Source organism: Nicotiana tabacum, chromosome 19 (genome assembly GCF_000715075.1).
Source record: "Nicotiana tabacum cultivar K326 chromosome 19, ASM71507v2, whole genome shotgun sequence".
Classification (NCBI taxonomy): Eukaryota; Viridiplantae; Streptophyta; class Magnoliopsida; order Solanales; family Solanaceae; genus Nicotiana; species Nicotiana tabacum.
This window is the reverse complement of record NC_134098.1, coordinates 107,283,493-107,299,013: the sequence shown is the minus strand read 5'-3', so window position 1 is coordinate 107,299,013 and position 15,521 is coordinate 107,283,493. Positions and strand designations below refer to the sequence as shown.

Genomic DNA, 15,521 nt, shown 5'->3' with positions numbered 1-15,521 from the left:
TCATAATTATGAATTAGGCATCAAGAATACTATCTTCTCAAAATAATATTTACTATCTTAAAGATAAAATTACGATGAAAAAGGCAAAAGGCAAAAGGGAAAAAATTCTACATGGAAATCCTAGTTCTTAATGATATTTATAGCAAAACACAACTGCAAATGAATTCGGAAGTGCCAGAGATCAACTGTATCTCCCTTTTGAAGATTGTTAGCTACCACAAGATTGTTCCATCCTTTGTTAAGCACAAATCTCTTCAAGCTCTGCCATCTGGTGAACTTCATCTCATGAAAGTTACCCTCTTGATCCATTACTTTCACCTTAAAACTTTTATCTTTATTATTGTCCTCTAACTTGATTCTCTCCTCTCCACTCAAGTTCTTGAGTAGTTCTTTGTCGAATGTACCCGGAATTAAGAACCTGCTCAATTCTGGGTTGATGTCTGATTCTTCTGCCTTCTTCCTTCCGATGTAAACCAGTCGACTCCCTCCGGCAAGTCGAATAGCCCGATACATATTTGTTGGAGGCAAATTCTCTTGTTCTTGTTCGGGTTCAACGTTGCATGGGAAAATGCGTATTCCAAATAGCTTTATGGTCTTCGGCTCCTCCTCCACTTCAATTTCTTTCCCAAAGAGTTTTATTCTAGTCATGGCTCAATTGATGTTGTTGGAAGTGTAAACTTTGCATGTTATATATAGAAGGGGTTATGCTTTTTCCTATTTGAGCTGGATTCGGAAAAGTTATTTTGTATGTCTACCGTACCGTTAGCAACAATCCCATGCATATAAGAATTAGGAAAGGTATATTAAAAATTCGTAACTAAAGAAAATAGAAGAAATTTTCCAGAAAATAATACTTATTGGATTGAAATTACACAAGTACCTATAAGGTTCCCAAAACATGGGCTTCAGGCCTAGTGAGGCAAGCACCAGAGTAATGGGGGAGAAATTCAAAATTAGCATGATTTGCTTAGCTACTTTTTAAAAACTAATCGTAATTTAGCCAGTTTTTCATGCGGTAATAATATTTGGATAAAAATATCTTAAGTTAAAATCCGGAAAAAAAATTTAGCATAATATATTCGATTTCAAACTTTTTACATAGGTAATTTCAGCATAATGTGTTGGAGTTCAAAATATCTTGTATGTGAATTTCATCACAATTCACTGGAGTTTGAACTCTTTCAAGTTACACTCCAGCATAATATGTTGGAATTCGCGTACAAGGTGTCTTTGAAGTTTGCAAGAGTTTTATAATGCAGTATATTATGCTGGATTTTTTTCGTATTTGGTAAGAGTATTTTTGTCTAGATTTTATCTCTGCATAAGATAGTGGTTATTTTTTAACGACTTTACACACGCTAGCTATTTTTCAATTATCAGTCGAAAACTGGCTAGCCCATGCTATTTTGACGAGTAATGAGAACCTAATAGGCAGAGGCATATAAGGGTTATTATCACTTTTAGCCAACGCCAGAAATTATTTACATCTGGTAGCCGAAAAAGTGTATAAAATTTATATAATTTTTGTATATAGCATACAGAATGTATATATATACAAAAAAATATATAAATTTTATATATTTTTTCGGCTATTATTTTTACAGCGGCTATACAGGGGTATTATCACTTTTAGTCCGCGCAAAAAACTATTTACATATGATAGCCGAAAAAGTGTATAAAATTTATATATTTTTGTATATAACATACAGAATGTATATATATACAAAAAATATACAAATTTTATATATTTTTCGGCAATTATTTTTACAGCGGCTATACACAGTCGTTTTTCCTACAATTAAAGAGAAAAGGGCTAGATCCGTGTTCGATGGGCCTGAAGCCCAGAGTACTGATGAAGCTCCAGTGTCCTCCCTCATGCAAAGAAAGCGGCTGTAGTTTGAATTCTAGTGTTGGCGCGCCTATAAATAGCTAATAGGCCTTCAGTTCAAACTAAGCAGAGTCATTTCAAATCTAAGAGATACAGAACCCACCATGGGTAAACGAATGAGAAGAACCAGAACGCTCTGTTGCTGCGTATCTCCTCGAGTTTCACATCTCACTCCTCACGCCATCTTCTCCTGGTTCTCTCTCTCTCTCTCTCTCTCTCTTCAAATTTGTATTGTGTATATCTAGAAAACAGGTAATCCGATTGGAAAAGAATTTTGACGCCGAAGCTTTTGTGATTTTTATATCAGTTTAGTGCACTAAGTTATGTGAATTCAAAAGCGAAACGAATTGAATTTTGTGCTTAAGTTCAGCTGCTCCGCTTATACTGATGCCTGTAATGCGGCAACTGTCAAATTCTTATTGATTGAGATTTTGCAGTTCAATACTCTCTGATCGAAATAATTGAGCGAGAAGTAATTTATCTTTGAATATTAGTTAAAATTTGATAGCCGAAATTTCTCCTGTAGTCGTTCAATTGCTTCTGTGAGAAGGCAATGAGATACTGTATTACTCCAATAGTCTCAATCAATTTGATGCTCTATGATATATGAATTTGAACACGGACCAAATTGAATTTTGAGCTAAAATTCAGCTGCTCTGCTTATTGCGACGTGTGTTATGACGCAACTGTTGAATGCATATTATTGATCGAACAGTTCAATGCTCTCTGATCCACAAATTTGACTTGGAAATCAATTCATTTATTAATATTAGCTACATTTTGATAACTGCTATATTACGCCTGCAATCGAATATATTGTTTCTGTAAGAAGGCGATTCGATCTCTCTGACGCTGCATATTTCTACAGTATGATATACTGCTATTAAAATCAACATCATTAGACTCTTTCTGTTGCGGCGTATTTCTATTTTATGTATCTAGAAGATAAGAAACGATTGAGAATACATTTGAAATTAAGGCTTTCTGATTTCTCAATCAGTTCAATGCTCTAGGTTCCATGGATTCAATAGCTAAACATGTTAAAATTCTGAGCAAAATTCAGTTGCTCTGCATATTGCGATCCATGTTGTGCTGCAACTGTCAATGCATTCATCGATTGAGGCTTTGCATTTGAATGCTCTTTGATCCAAATTTTAGCTTCGAAAAGCGCTTCGTTTTAGTTTATGAGTTCAGGAATGAGTTTAGAAGTATTCTGGTTCGTGGATAACCGTAAGGTTTTGAATGTACAAGTTCAAGGGAATTTCTTATGGCTATCCTACTTTTGACGTCAGTTTAGCCTCTGTAATACAGAATCAAATGGTTTGTTATATCGCAGAAGTCAATGCTATGAACTCTAGAATATTAGCTGCTTTGTTTAATTAATATCATCTGCATGATCATGAACACTACTGAGATTATATTTTGTTGTGTATCATATGGTAGTTATCAAGTTACTCTTGAATGTTGAAACCGAGTTTATGCCTATTTGAATTCCATAAGGTACGAAGAGGACCTGTGGACAGAGATAGCTAAGTTCTTGGATGGAAAATCTTTGGTGATGCTTTCGGCAACTAGCAAGTGGTTCCGTCGTATCATTATGGAGGACAACATATGGAAATATGCATGCTTGCGAGACCTCCAGGTTCCTGATCCTGGAAAAGTATCTTTCAAATGGATCAACTTATATGCAACAGCCTTTAGTAAGTAGTTTCTCGGTTTACAGTGAGTTTGACAACTTAATTGAGAAATGACATCAAAAGTGTCTTGTTCTGTACTATAACAAATTAATTTATTCGTTGCAGATGGATGCCACTCTTACAAGTTCCGCCAGCAGGAGAAGCATATTGGTATGACCTCTCCTGCAGTTTTGCTTTTATATGGTGGATTTTGGTATTAACACTAAGCACGGCTGTGCTGACGATTTCTGTCAATGGTTGTTGACCCCTTTAATTTATTTGAACAAAATGATCAGACTGGATGCGCATTGGAGCATTTTCCTTTGACTCGCAAAATGCACTCCTGACAAATAATTTGATCCTTCCCTTGAAAATCCATAAGGGGAAGACAACAGAGAAGATGTTGGAGTCAAATGGGTGCTGTGTGGTCAGAAATATCAAGAGTGGAATCTGGATTTCTGGTAAAATTCGTGATTGTGCAATATAATTTCTTATCATCATGACTTTTAAACCCCTCTGTTCATTGGTTTTTCCAGATTTGCAGCTTGTTCGTTGTCCAGTCTGTGACCTCAACACATGTGATGGTAAGCTGATTGTGTATTCAGTTAATATTTAGAAAGGAAGGACAAGGTTAGTGTCCTTCAAGAGCTTAATCAGTTATGGAGGTTTTCCACTAAATCTGCAGCAAATTGAATGGTCGTCACTCGCCACTTTATATTAGTGCAAATTAAACTATTCCACACTAAGTACTTTTTGGTTTTGCCCAATTCACCTAGGGACTCCACCCCAGGATTAATTCCTTCGATTGTTTGTCCTATCTATCTGAAGTGATACCAAAGCTGCTTAAAGATTTGGATCATGTGTTATCGCAGGAACAATGCAGGTATTAGATGCAAGACATATTGAACTGTTCCTAAGTGAAGGATACCAGGATGGAAGCTGGGACTATGAATTACTGGGTTCCCACGATGTGAAGAAGCAAGCTGATGGAGCATCTGCAGGTATATTTGATATCAAACATCTCAAGGACTGCTCAACTTCTGGTAAGTTCAACAGTTCAAATCAGTGACATAGTTATAAGTTACTGTTAGTTTTTCCAACACCATCAATTTCAAAAATCGAACTTCCAAAATATAGAATCTTCATGCTGGGACCTTCTTGGGTTCTTCATGCATTAGTACAAGAGTTCATCAAATTTTCAGAACATAGATAATTCATAGTCACAAGAAATCATTGCAGACAACTCCTCGTATAAAGAACTTAGACTGAGACTTATTCCTGATATGAAATTTGATTTTATCCTGTGTGATTTATAAATGCATGTTCAGCTGTCCTTAATCTCAAGTCATGGGTAGGAAAGCCCAAGGATTGGCAACCAAAAGCTATGATAGCCCCTTATGCAGTTGCAGTCAACACAAATTTGCAAGAGAATGAAGGTATATTTTCCCTGGTTTCTGCAGCTTTCATGAGTGACAAACTGTCCCTTATCTCTCACTCAGTACTTACTGTTACATTGTGGTGGCAGGTCTTCACATAAAATTCCATACCATGAAGTCCGGGAAGAATGGTGAAATTGTTTCAATGAGAATATGTGAGCAGCTCCTGTGATTTTGTCAAATTCTGCCAAGTCTAATCTTACTGTCTACAAAACCATAGTTCATTTTTCCAGCAAATATCAGCTATAACTCCATAAATACAACAAGCAGCCCACTATCGACAAGTTTCAGATGGGTTGTAAGTTGTAACCCACCAAGTATACCTAGCAAATTAAAAGAATATATATACTATTTGTTAGCAAATGATTCTTGTTTGTAAAAGTATTACTTACTCGCCAAATTAGCACAGGCAAAATTCGTAATCTGCAGCCTGAACTTTTTTTATGGCTTATTCTTTCTTGTCCTCTAACAGAAGCGACCTAATAATAAATAAATGGAATTTTTAAGCTTTAACTTGTTCTGAGTTCCCAAAGGCAGTATTTTAAAGGAAGTTGAACTGTTAACATCATCTTATCTGTTTATACATCGTACAACTTGGATTTTATAACATCTTTGGCGTGTCAACGAACTTGAACTTATGACTTTTGAAACAACGTAATAAGTTAATGGAATTCTCTATGCTTTGCTATTGGCTATTACTGATAGCGGTTTGATTCTTTGATATACATGAGCAAACTGCTATATATTTCTGATGGCAGTTTCTCCCTATCCAAATTGACTTTTTGAAATACATGGGCAATCTGAAGTTTATCATTTTCTCTTGTCTGCTTTGTTCAACTATTTATGCAAGACATGATTACCCGGATTTCATTTGTGGGAACAACCACTTTGACATACGATTCCCTTTTGCATTAGAAGGCCAGAACCTTCAGAACAGTGGCTATCCTGGTTTCACTCTTAGATGTAGCAATCAAGGCAGAGCAATTCTAAGTCTTCCAGGTGCAGGAGATTTTTATGTACGTGATATCGACTACCTCACCCAAGAGATACAACTCTACGATCCATCTAATTGCCTCCCAAAACGGCTGTTGAATTTCAACACTTCTTCTTCTCCTTCTTCACCTTTCAAAGCTGTTTCCCATAGGAAATATACTTTCTTGACTTGTTCAACGAGTTCGGTTTTGTTTCAGTTCAATGTCATTGATTGTTTAAGCAATTCCACCACTTCTACTTTAGCTACTTCTTCAACGAGTCTTGCAAGCCAAATGACAAGTTTGTATAACTGTAGCATAATGAACACTTCGTCTGTTCCTGTTTCTTGGACTTCTCAATACGAATCAGATATTTCAACTGACCTTAATAACGATCTTGTGTTAACGTGGAATGAACCAAACTGCCAAGAGTGTGAAGCAAAACAAGGTGTTTGTGGGTTCAAGAATGCCACTAGCGGAGAAATTCAATGCTTTGATAGTCCTGGGACAGGTAAATATTTTTTCTAGAGTCTCCTTTCGTTTCTTCTTCTGTATTTTCCGTTTGGGTAGCTAGGAGTAGAATCAATCAATAGATTACGCCTCAATCTCAATCTTGTTGGGTTACTATACGAGACCTTGTATCTCTGGATTGGTCATAGTTAAATTACCTCTATATCAGCCATCAACCTAATGTAACTTCTTTCTCTCTCTCTGATACCAAATTATTGGTTATCACTCTCTCTCTCTTTTCTAAAAATATCTAGCTTAGGACAAACTATACTAGGCAATCACATAGGAGGAGCTAAAGGATAGGTGAGAGTATTCGAAGAAAACAATCAAGGGGGTTAAAGGACTTTTGATTTTTGATTTAGTAGGATATTCTAAGGGAACAGAAAAGGATAGCTTTAGGTGAGCTTTTGGAGTAGAGTCGGTTTATAAGGCAAGTGTTGAATAATGCGGAAATAAACTATAGTACTAATCATGATGTTATATGAATCTTGTATTGACTATCTCGCCCATTTATGTATTCACCACCAACGTTAATAAGTGCATTTGGCAAATTTGAAAGGCCAAGCTGCCCCCGTTTTATTTTAATATAGTAGTCAGATGTCAATCCTTATGGAAAAGCTGACTTCTATTTAAGTGGCTAAAGTTATTCCCCAACTTGCCAATCGTGATTGATTGAGATCGTGCAGAAGATGAAAATGTATCATGTATGTCATTTTATCACTTCCGTATAGATCGCAACAACTCAATGAACTGATAGTTAATGAATTGATTTGGATTGTACCACTGGCTTGTGAAAGAAAATAACGATTTAACTTGACATATAAAATATAGAGTATTATTTTTGGATAACATTTTACATCCAATATGAAATATTATATGACTCAACACCTTGCAATATATGTAATCCAATTTTGAGTTTTATACTTACGGGTGCAATGACAAGCTCACTAAAAGTTGGTTCTGATAATTTGAGTATCAAATTCGAACAAAAAAATAAAATAAAATAAAATATGCCAACAGTTTTGCCTAAAGTTACCATTTCATTTGCAGGCAGCAACCGGGGTCTAGAAATTTTCAAATTTATTGCATTAACCTTACTTATTCCAGCTATCACATGTGCAATGGGTGTATCATGTTACATCTGCTTGGATTATAGCCGATACAGCCGCGCCATGGCTGCAGTTCGGAACACCGCTGCTGCAATCCAGAACGCCACCAACAGAACAACCGTAGCACCACAACCGGCAGCGACTGCCGGCCTGGACGATTCGACAATCGAGTCCTACACAAAAGTAGTCCTTGGAGAGAGCAGGAGAGTTCCGGGGCCAAATCATATGACTTGCCCAATATGCTTGGCAGAGTACAATCCTAAAGAGATAGTAAAGAGCATACCTGAGTGTCAACATTGCTTTCATACTGAATGCATTGATGAGTGGTTAAAGATTAATGGTACTTGTCCTGTTTGCAGAAACAATCCTTCTCCTGCTCATGTTAATTCTTCATAACACATGTAGTTTGTTTACATTTGGCATTTCGAAATCAATGTTGTAAGTCCCCACTCAAAGTTGTACATATGCTTACAGAACGTTTCTTTACTTCTGAAGAAGTTTAGCTAGTTCTCCTCAGATCCTTACACACATACATATACACACAATTAAGTTTTCAATTAATCCCAAATTACACACCTTTCAAATCACCCTTTCCTTTCTTTCCCTACTCTGCTCTTTTGAACTAGTTATTATATTTAGGATTGCAGGTGAGCCTGGTGTATAAAACATCCCGTGTTCACGCACGGTCTGGGGAAGGGCGACACCCAAGGATGTGATGTTGACAGCCTATACCTAATGCAAACATTAGTGGCTGCTTCCACCACTCGATCCCCTGCAATATTTAGGATGACAGGTCTTCACATAAAATTCCCTGCCATGAAGTCCGAGAAGAATGGTGAAATTGTGTCAATCAGAACATATTGGGCAGCTCTTATAATTTTACTAGATAATGGCAAGTTTAATCTTTCTCTCTACGAAGTCAGAGTTTATTATTCCACAAATAATGACACCAAAAGTTTTTTTATAATATATATTATATATTCTTAAATATTATACTCAATTATATCATTATTCCAACATTATATATGCTAGAAAACTATTTGTTTTATTTTATAAATAAAATTTATTTGTTCTATAGGTAAGTCCATAATGTAGATTAAAAAGAGAAAAAATTCATAATATTAAAAAAGTAAAAAAAAAGAAAAAGAAGACATAAGTTGATAATTTGGAGGGTAAAATAGGTATTTGACAATTAAAAATTTGAGAAATCTGGTTGAGTGACCTTCTGAGTGCTATATGCATAGTTAAGTGACTTTTCTGTTACAAACGAAAGAAAGATGACTTTACTAGATAATTTCGGATAGTTGAGTGACCATTTAAGTAATGGACTCCAAGTTATACCTAGCAAATTCAAACAAATGTAATATAATACTGTTGCCAAGCCATTCTCGTTTTGTGTATATTATTAATACCATTCACATTAGTCACAGCCAAAATTCATATTCTATAGTCTGATCTCCTTATGGTTTGTGCTTTCTTGTACTCCCATTGAAGCAACTTAAAGATAAACTAATGGAACTTTAAAGCATTTACTTGCTATGAGTTAACAAATACGTGCTTCAAGGAAATGGAGCAGTTAAAATCTTTTCTATTTGCTAATAATCATTCAATCAATCTATTATTATGAATTATTTGTATCTGTTCTGCTTATTCAGGCTTATACGTGTCCCTAAGAATTTGTATTCACCTTTTCTTTTTAACTCTAGCGTTAGTCTACAGTGTCACATCCTCTGTCACTCTATTGTATAAGTTGGATTTTATATTTGCTGTTGAACAGGGTCATAACATCTTTGGCATGAACAGCAACTCAAACTTTTGACTTTTGGAACAACTAATAAATTAATGGAATTGTCTATGCCTTTGCAATTTCTAATATAAGCCGCCTGTCGTATCCGTAGCGAGATTGATTCTTGAAACATATGGGCAATTTGCAAGTTTTCTTTGTTTGTTTTCTGCTCTTTTCATCTGTCTATGCAATTGCAAGATATGATTGCCAAGATTCCATGTGTGGAATCAACCACTTTGATATACGATTTCCTTTTGGATTACAAGGGACAATAAATCTTCAGCACTGTAGCTATCCTGGTTTCAATCTTACATGCAACAGTCAAGGCAGAGCAATTGTAAATGTAGCAGGTGCAGGAAATTTCTATGTACGTGATATTGACTACGTTGCACAAGAAATCCAACTCTATGATCCATCTAATTGCCTTCCAAAACGGCTTGTTGATTTTCAATCTTCTTCTTCTTCTCCTTTCAAGGCGGTTTTTTATAGGAACTATACTTTCTTGGCTTGTTCTACAGATTTGATCAAGTCTCAGTTCAATGTTATTGGTTGTCTAAGTAATTCTACCACCTCCACTTTAGCTACTTCTTCAAGGAGTTTTGCAAAAGAAATGACAAGTTTATATAACTGCAGTGTAAATAGCACTTTGTCTCTTCCTGTTTCATGGACTTCTGAATATGAGTCAGTTTTTTCAACTGATCTTAATCTCGATCTTGTGTTAACATGGAATGAACCCAACTGCCAAGATTGTGAAGCACAACAAGATCTTTGTGGGTTTAAAAATGCAACTACTGGAGAAATTCAATGCTTTGATGCTCCTGGAACAGGTAAATAACTTTTCCATTTACAGTCTCCTCCCATTTCTCCTTCAATATTTTCAGCCAAAATTTGCTGAGAGTATCAATCAACTATGCCCGAATCTTAATAATTGGTTGAAGTTGGTTATAAAAATTAAGTTTGTTGTTCTTGAATAGCTCAGGCTGTTGGGCTAAATTTAAAAAAAAAAACTACTCTTAACTATATATTGTTCACTTTATGCCAAGTCCGCGTGCAGCAGCATGCCACACCGTGTTCCCTAAAAGGTGGCTATTAAAAAAATGAAGAATTAACCTAAAAGCCGTCCATCTAACCGCTGAAACTAAAAATAATATGTATAATACATGTATAATATATGTATAACCGTATATAATTAATGTATAATATATATGTTATATGTTAGGAAAGTAAACCATGAAACCGGCTGTCTATTTATGTAAATCTCCCTAAAAACATGCACACACCTTATATGTAACTTCTTTTTCTTGACGACTTCTAATATGAAACTTTATTTGCACATCCAACAAAAGGCGGAGTACTGGTCGATGGTTAACCTATTGTTCATGACGCTACTTAAATATAGATAGGACACTGAGCAATCCTTCGTAATCATTATTCTGTTGTAGTATTAAGAAGACTCATTATAGTTAGACTGATCCTCAATTTACCGTAATACTCTTTCTTCAGTTAAACTTCGAAGTGATTATAATTTACAAATAACCAGGGTTAGCTAAGAGTATTTAATGGATAAAAACAAATGCGGCTAAGCACATTTTGACCTTGATTGGGTCAAGTGGCCCTCTTTAATTAAAACCTTTAACATATATAGTACTCAAATGTCAAACTAATGGAGGAATAAGACTAATATTTAAGCGTTTATGTATTATTATTTCACCAACTTTACTATCGGCTGAGATCGTGCAGAAAATGATGTATGCAATTCTAAACCTTGCAGGTTTTAATTTTAACAACTTGATAGTTGATAAATTCAGAATTATTGAAATTGATTTGGATTAATATTACTTTAGCTGAGAGAATCTGATCTAAATTTTAAGCTTTTGGGTACAATTATCGCTGCACACATTAGTTCTTTATGAAAATGGGTTCAAACTTAATACTCCATAATTATGTATTGTTCAAAAATTCAAGTATATGTATAACTTGAGTTAAAGATAGCGAGTGTGTCACATTCATTGCGTTCAAAATACATCAGGTATTGTTAGCAATATTAACTAAGATTAGTAAGTAAAAAAGTCTATTTTATTTTATTTTTTTGGCCTTAACATTATCATAATTTTACTTGCAGGCCATACACGAGGCATACAAATTTTCCGAATTATTGCACTATCTTTAGTGATACCAGCCATCACATGTTCACTTGGTGTGACATGTTACATCTGCTTTGAGCAAAGCCGATACAGCCGCCGAGCGGCGGCTGCAGTCCAGAACACTGCGGCCGGTACAGCAGCCGTAGCACCACAACCGGAAACAACCACCGGCCTCGACGATTCGACGATCGAATCCTACACAAAAGTTGTGCTAGGAGAAAGTCGGAGAGTTCCAGGGCCAAATCATGGAACTTGTCCAATATGTTTGGCAGAGTACCATCCAAAAGAGACAGTGAGATGCATACCTGAGTGTGAACATTGCTTTCATGCTGAATGCATTGATGAATGGTTAAAGATCAATGGTACTTGTCCTGTTTGTAGAAATACTCCTTCTCCTGCTCATGTTAATTCTTAATATATAACACGTTCTAATTTCCCACATCTCGAGTCTTGTCTTTATATTTATATGCATTTTTCTCTTCAAACCTTTTTCTCTTTGTTTGTTTTACACGTTCCATTCTAAAATTAAAATTGTATATCTCAATTCAAACATGTACATATGCTCATTGAATGTAAAACTTTTTTTTTTTTGTTTTGTTTTGTTTTTGTGTGTGTGTTTTTCTTCTCATTCATAAGGAAAATATTTCTCTGCTTCTATCACGAGGATTCTATCACGAGGATTAGACTTAGCCAAACTTCGTTAAATCCTTGTGTTATTATTTGTTTCGCTACAGTTTACTAGCGCATTTATCTTTCGAGAGAGCTGCCTTGTAGTTTCAAGTAGTAGATACATTTCAAGTGGTAGATACAGATAAATTTATTTACCCGGAAAATGGTACAGTTGAATTTGTACGTGGTTTCTAGACAAGTGAATCAATTTGATCCCTTAAGATAATGAATCAATCAATTTGGATGCAAGATACTTAGCTCAAATATAGATAAAACGATAGATATGGAGAGCCCGGGGATAGAGTTTCCGGGTACGATGATGATAAGAACAACAAGCTAGAAAAATAGTATCAAGACGCTGTATTAGAAGAATTCTTTGATGTCTGGAAAATTGTCCTACAATGATCGTTGAGCCTATTATTTATAGTTCAGTGGGTGTAATGGTTGGGCCCACCACTAATGACAATTATTGAAGTGCGGTAATGAAAATCTATCGGTAAACATAAATGACTAAATTTCTGTAATGAGCCATTACTCTTTAATATTGTGGAATATTCTTTATTAAATGCTACCGGACGCATCGTGCTTAATGCCTTTATAAACTTTCCTTTCTCGGTGACACACGGGGTAGATGTGCCCGGTTTTCTGTCCTCCCGACTTCGATTCCACGTGCACCCTTCTTTGGTGGCCACATATCGTAACATATTTTACCCAATACAGGTAGTCCCCCTACTTTTCGGTGACATAACTTCGTGTTACCGAAAAGTTGGTGAGAATCTTCTTTTGGTGAAAATTACTAAAATTCCTTTTGAAGGTTACTGACGGTTGATTAGACGCCTGTCCCTCCACATTTAATGCCTTGAACACGCGCCCTCCTATGATTTAGCACGCCTTTTCCCGATTATCGAGGTAATTGGGGCCAAGTATTTTAGCCGCCCAAAATTTCACCTATATGTATCAACTCTTTTTTCCTTCGGGTCTCACCAGTCGATTGAGCTTTTAAACTGCATTCCTGTTCTTCATCTCTTCTCTAATTTTCTCTCGACACAGAACTTTTTCTTTCTCTTCTCCAATGGCTTCTTCATCTAAACGCGCTGGTTCTTCGAAGAGCAAGATTAAGAACGAGGATTCCGTTCCTCCAACAGTAAGTTCCATAATCCCTATAAGGCTTAGTACTTTGAAGGATTTGGAGGAGAAATTTCCCATTGATAGCCCTCGTACATGGACGGTTAGCAGGTACTCATCCTCCATTCGTCCTTCCAGTATCCCTACTGTGAAGGAAGACTGCTACTGCCAAGATTTGGACATTATCGCTCCTGATCTATCAGAGCGGGTGACCCTTCCCAGAGAGGGTTTCACATATTTTTATACGTACCCTTTTACTTTGGGTGCATTTTCTTTGAATGGATAACCTGATATTGTGATAGCGGAATTTTGTCTCCATTATCAGGTGTGTTTGGCGCAAGTAAGTCCTTTTGTGTGGAGGACGGTCGCCTGTCTTCGGTGCCTGTGTATGGAAACCAAAGAAGAGCTATCATTAGCTCATATGATGAATTTTTATTCCCCCAAAGTCTTCCGTGGGGGGATGATAAATCTCTGCAAGCGTGGTCACCATGCTTTAATATCGAGCATGGATGATGACAACGACCGAGGATGGATGGAGCGGTTCGTTGCAATTGCCTCTGGTAACATTATTCTGACAACAACTTCATCCTTTCCGGTTGCTTGGAACCGCTCTCGTAAGTTTCATTCAATATCCTCCTCCTAAATGCTTTTCCACACCTGTATTAATCATTTAGCTCCTGTATGTTATAGCGACCCGATGGGTCCCACCGATAGTAGAAGGTTTGGATCGGTGGGTTCAAATGATCTTGGACGTTACCACGCCCGAAATCCTCTTGTGGAAAGAACTGTCCATCAAATACGGGTGGAAGGCCAAAAATCATGGTAACTATAATTTGCTTCGCTTTAGTTTTTGTATATGCGGAATTTGGCTGAATCTCCGGATTTGTTTATCAAATTAGGTCTACCCCCGAGCTCATTCGAGATCCCTGAAGAGGATGTTTTGGCCGACCCTGTTGATGCGGCGAGGCTGCTCCAGGAGGCGCTTGCTCAAACGGGTGCCTCCGGGTCTACTCCGGGCACAAATATTTCTTCATGGAGTCCCCGACCAGAGAACAAGCAACCAAAAAGAAGGTGTTCCTCTGCGACCGGGGAGAAGAGTAATAGGGCAAAGGTTGATGCCCCCGAATCATCCCAGGTAGCAACGTTGGCCGGTCCTCCATCCGGGACGGTCATAGATACCGTAGTGATTGATGATGAAGAAGCTAGTGATGAGGGAGCTTCTATTTATAGAAGACAATGATCCTTATCCTCTCAACAGGATGCTCAACCTGTTGATGCAGTCACACCCGCCGAGGATGATATCTCGGCACTTTGGGGAGAGTTTGATTTGGTGAAAAATGCCAACTCTCGTTCTCGGGCCCCAATTGCTGTGCCCGGTACTACGAGGCAAACTACCGGGTCCTTGCCGTCCTTGGTTGGTGATCACCCAACGACCAGTGCTGCCTTCGATGCAGATGTTTCCCGTTCTTCTCCCTTACCTACTTTATCACCCACTTCTGCACTACCAGCTGCTGCTACATCATTTCCATCTTCATCCACGCTTCCCCCAACAATATCACCTCCATTGGCCGCACCTGACCGTGTTGAAGGCGTCCCTCTCCCACAGTCCCCCGTTCATGGGAATTTGGGGCAAAATTATGCTGCCCCTTCCGAAGATCCTCAGAGGAGGAGGAATGTTACCCTTTCGGTCTCTACCAGGTGCAACCTTCTTTCCCGGCCGGTGAAGCTTGCAAATTATCTGAAGCCATTGTCTTCGGAGAAGGATTGGGAAAAGATTCAGACACTCTCGGGAGAGTGTTTGTTGAACAATGCCATGCATAATGCCGCAGCGGTATCTTTCTTTCTTTTTCTGCTATTTTTCAGCTTCTGAATGAGTGCATTTTAAGCTTTACTTCTTCTTATCTCGCAGGCCAATTTTCTTGCTTCTGAGGGTCTACAAAGTTTAATCCGAGAGAAGGAGGAACTCTCTTCTGAACGGGATTAACTTTTGGCAGAATGGGACCAAACTGTTCTCTGCCTTTCGGAACTGGAAACCAGGGCCACTGAGGCCAATGTTTTGGAAGCCCGTTTGTAGCAAAGTGAGCAGGAAGTGGTGACCCTTAGCCAAGAAGTTGGGCCACTGAGGGCCGGTTTTGATGAAGTTAAGGCTAAATGGGCTGAAGTCCACAATGCCTTTCTTACTGCCAACGATCGTGAGGCTGCTGCTA

At 37.5% G+C, this 15,521-nt stretch overlaps 4 protein-coding genes across 4 annotated transcripts; 3 read left to right on the top strand and 1 right to left on the bottom strand.

The window, feature by feature from the left end:
* Positions 1–120: 120 nt before the first annotated feature.
* Positions 121–648, bottom strand: LOC107792858 (putative B3 domain-containing protein At3g49610). Its single transcript, XM_016615110.1, has one exon. It carries the CDS (start codon positions 646–648, stop codon positions 121–123), a length of 528 nt encoding a protein of 175 aa, XP_016470596.1.
* A 1,322-nt stretch (positions 649–1,970) lies between these two features.
* Positions 1,971–5,405, top strand: LOC107792838 (putative F-box protein At3g61730). The gene is made up of 8 exons (XM_016615091.2): positions 1,971–2,081; positions 3,389–3,588; positions 3,691–3,735; positions 3,861–4,025; positions 4,101–4,148; positions 4,437–4,607; positions 4,893–5,000; positions 5,090–5,405. Exons 1-8 carry the CDS (start codon positions 1,993–1,995, stop codon positions 5,170–5,172), a joined length of 909 nt encoding a protein of 302 aa, XP_016470577.2. The 5' UTR covers positions 1,971–1,992; the 3' UTR covers positions 5,173–5,405.
* Positions 5,406–5,585: 180 nt separating this feature from the next.
* On the top strand, positions 5,586–8,106 carry LOC107792914 (putative RING-H2 finger protein ATL21A). Its single transcript, XM_016615175.2, has 2 exons — positions 5,586–6,482; positions 7,532–8,106. The coding sequence occupies exons 1-2, from the start codon at positions 5,792–5,794 to the stop codon at positions 7,984–7,986; spliced, it is 1,146 nt and encodes a 381-aa protein (XP_016470661.1). The 5' UTR covers positions 5,586–5,791; the 3' UTR covers positions 7,987–8,106.
* A 1,370-nt stretch (positions 8,107–9,476) lies between these two features.
* Positions 9,477–12,013, top strand: LOC107792876 (putative RING-H2 finger protein ATL21A). Its single transcript, XM_016615127.2, has 2 exons — positions 9,477–10,203; positions 11,499–12,013. Exons 1-2 carry the CDS (start codon positions 9,510–9,512, stop codon positions 11,933–11,935), a joined length of 1,131 nt encoding a protein of 376 aa, XP_016470613.1. The 5' UTR covers positions 9,477–9,509; the 3' UTR covers positions 11,936–12,013.
* The last annotated feature ends 3,508 nt before the right edge of the window (positions 12,014–15,521 follow it).

What these genes read in the sequence shown, in the direction of transcription:
- LOC107792876 (XM_016615127.2), top strand. Translation starts at nt 9,510, where the DNA reads ATGGGCAATTTGCAAGTTTTCTTTGTTTGTTTTCTGCTCTTTTCATCT. An exon ending in CTTTGATGCTCCTGGAACAG is followed by an intron (nt 10,204 to 11,498) that starts GTAAATAACTTT and finishes TTTTACTTGCAG; the next exon opens with GCCATACACGAGGCATACAA.
- LOC107792858 (XM_016615110.1), bottom strand. Translation starts at nt 648, where the DNA reads ATGACTAGAATAAAACTCTTTGGGAAAGAAATTGAAGTGGAGGAGGAG.
- LOC107792838 (XM_016615091.2), top strand. Translation starts at nt 1,993, where the DNA reads ATGGGTAAACGAATGAGAAGAACCAGAACGCTCTGTTGCTGCGTATCT. An exon ending in TGACCTCAACACATGTGATG is followed by an intron (nt 4,149 to 4,436) that starts GTAAGCTGATTG and finishes GTGTTATCGCAG; the next exon opens with GAACAATGCAGGTATTAGAT. An exon ending in AAATTTGCAAGAGAATGAAG is followed by an intron (nt 5,001 to 5,089) that starts GTATATTTTCCC and finishes TTGTGGTGGCAG; the next exon opens with GTCTTCACATAAAATTCCAT.
- LOC107792914 (XM_016615175.2), top strand. Translation starts at nt 5,792, where the DNA reads ATGGGCAATCTGAAGTTTATCATTTTCTCTTGTCTGCTTTGTTCAACT. An exon ending in CTTTGATAGTCCTGGGACAG is followed by an intron (nt 6,483 to 7,531) that starts GTAAATATTTTT and finishes TTTCATTTGCAG; the next exon opens with GCAGCAACCGGGGTCTAGAA.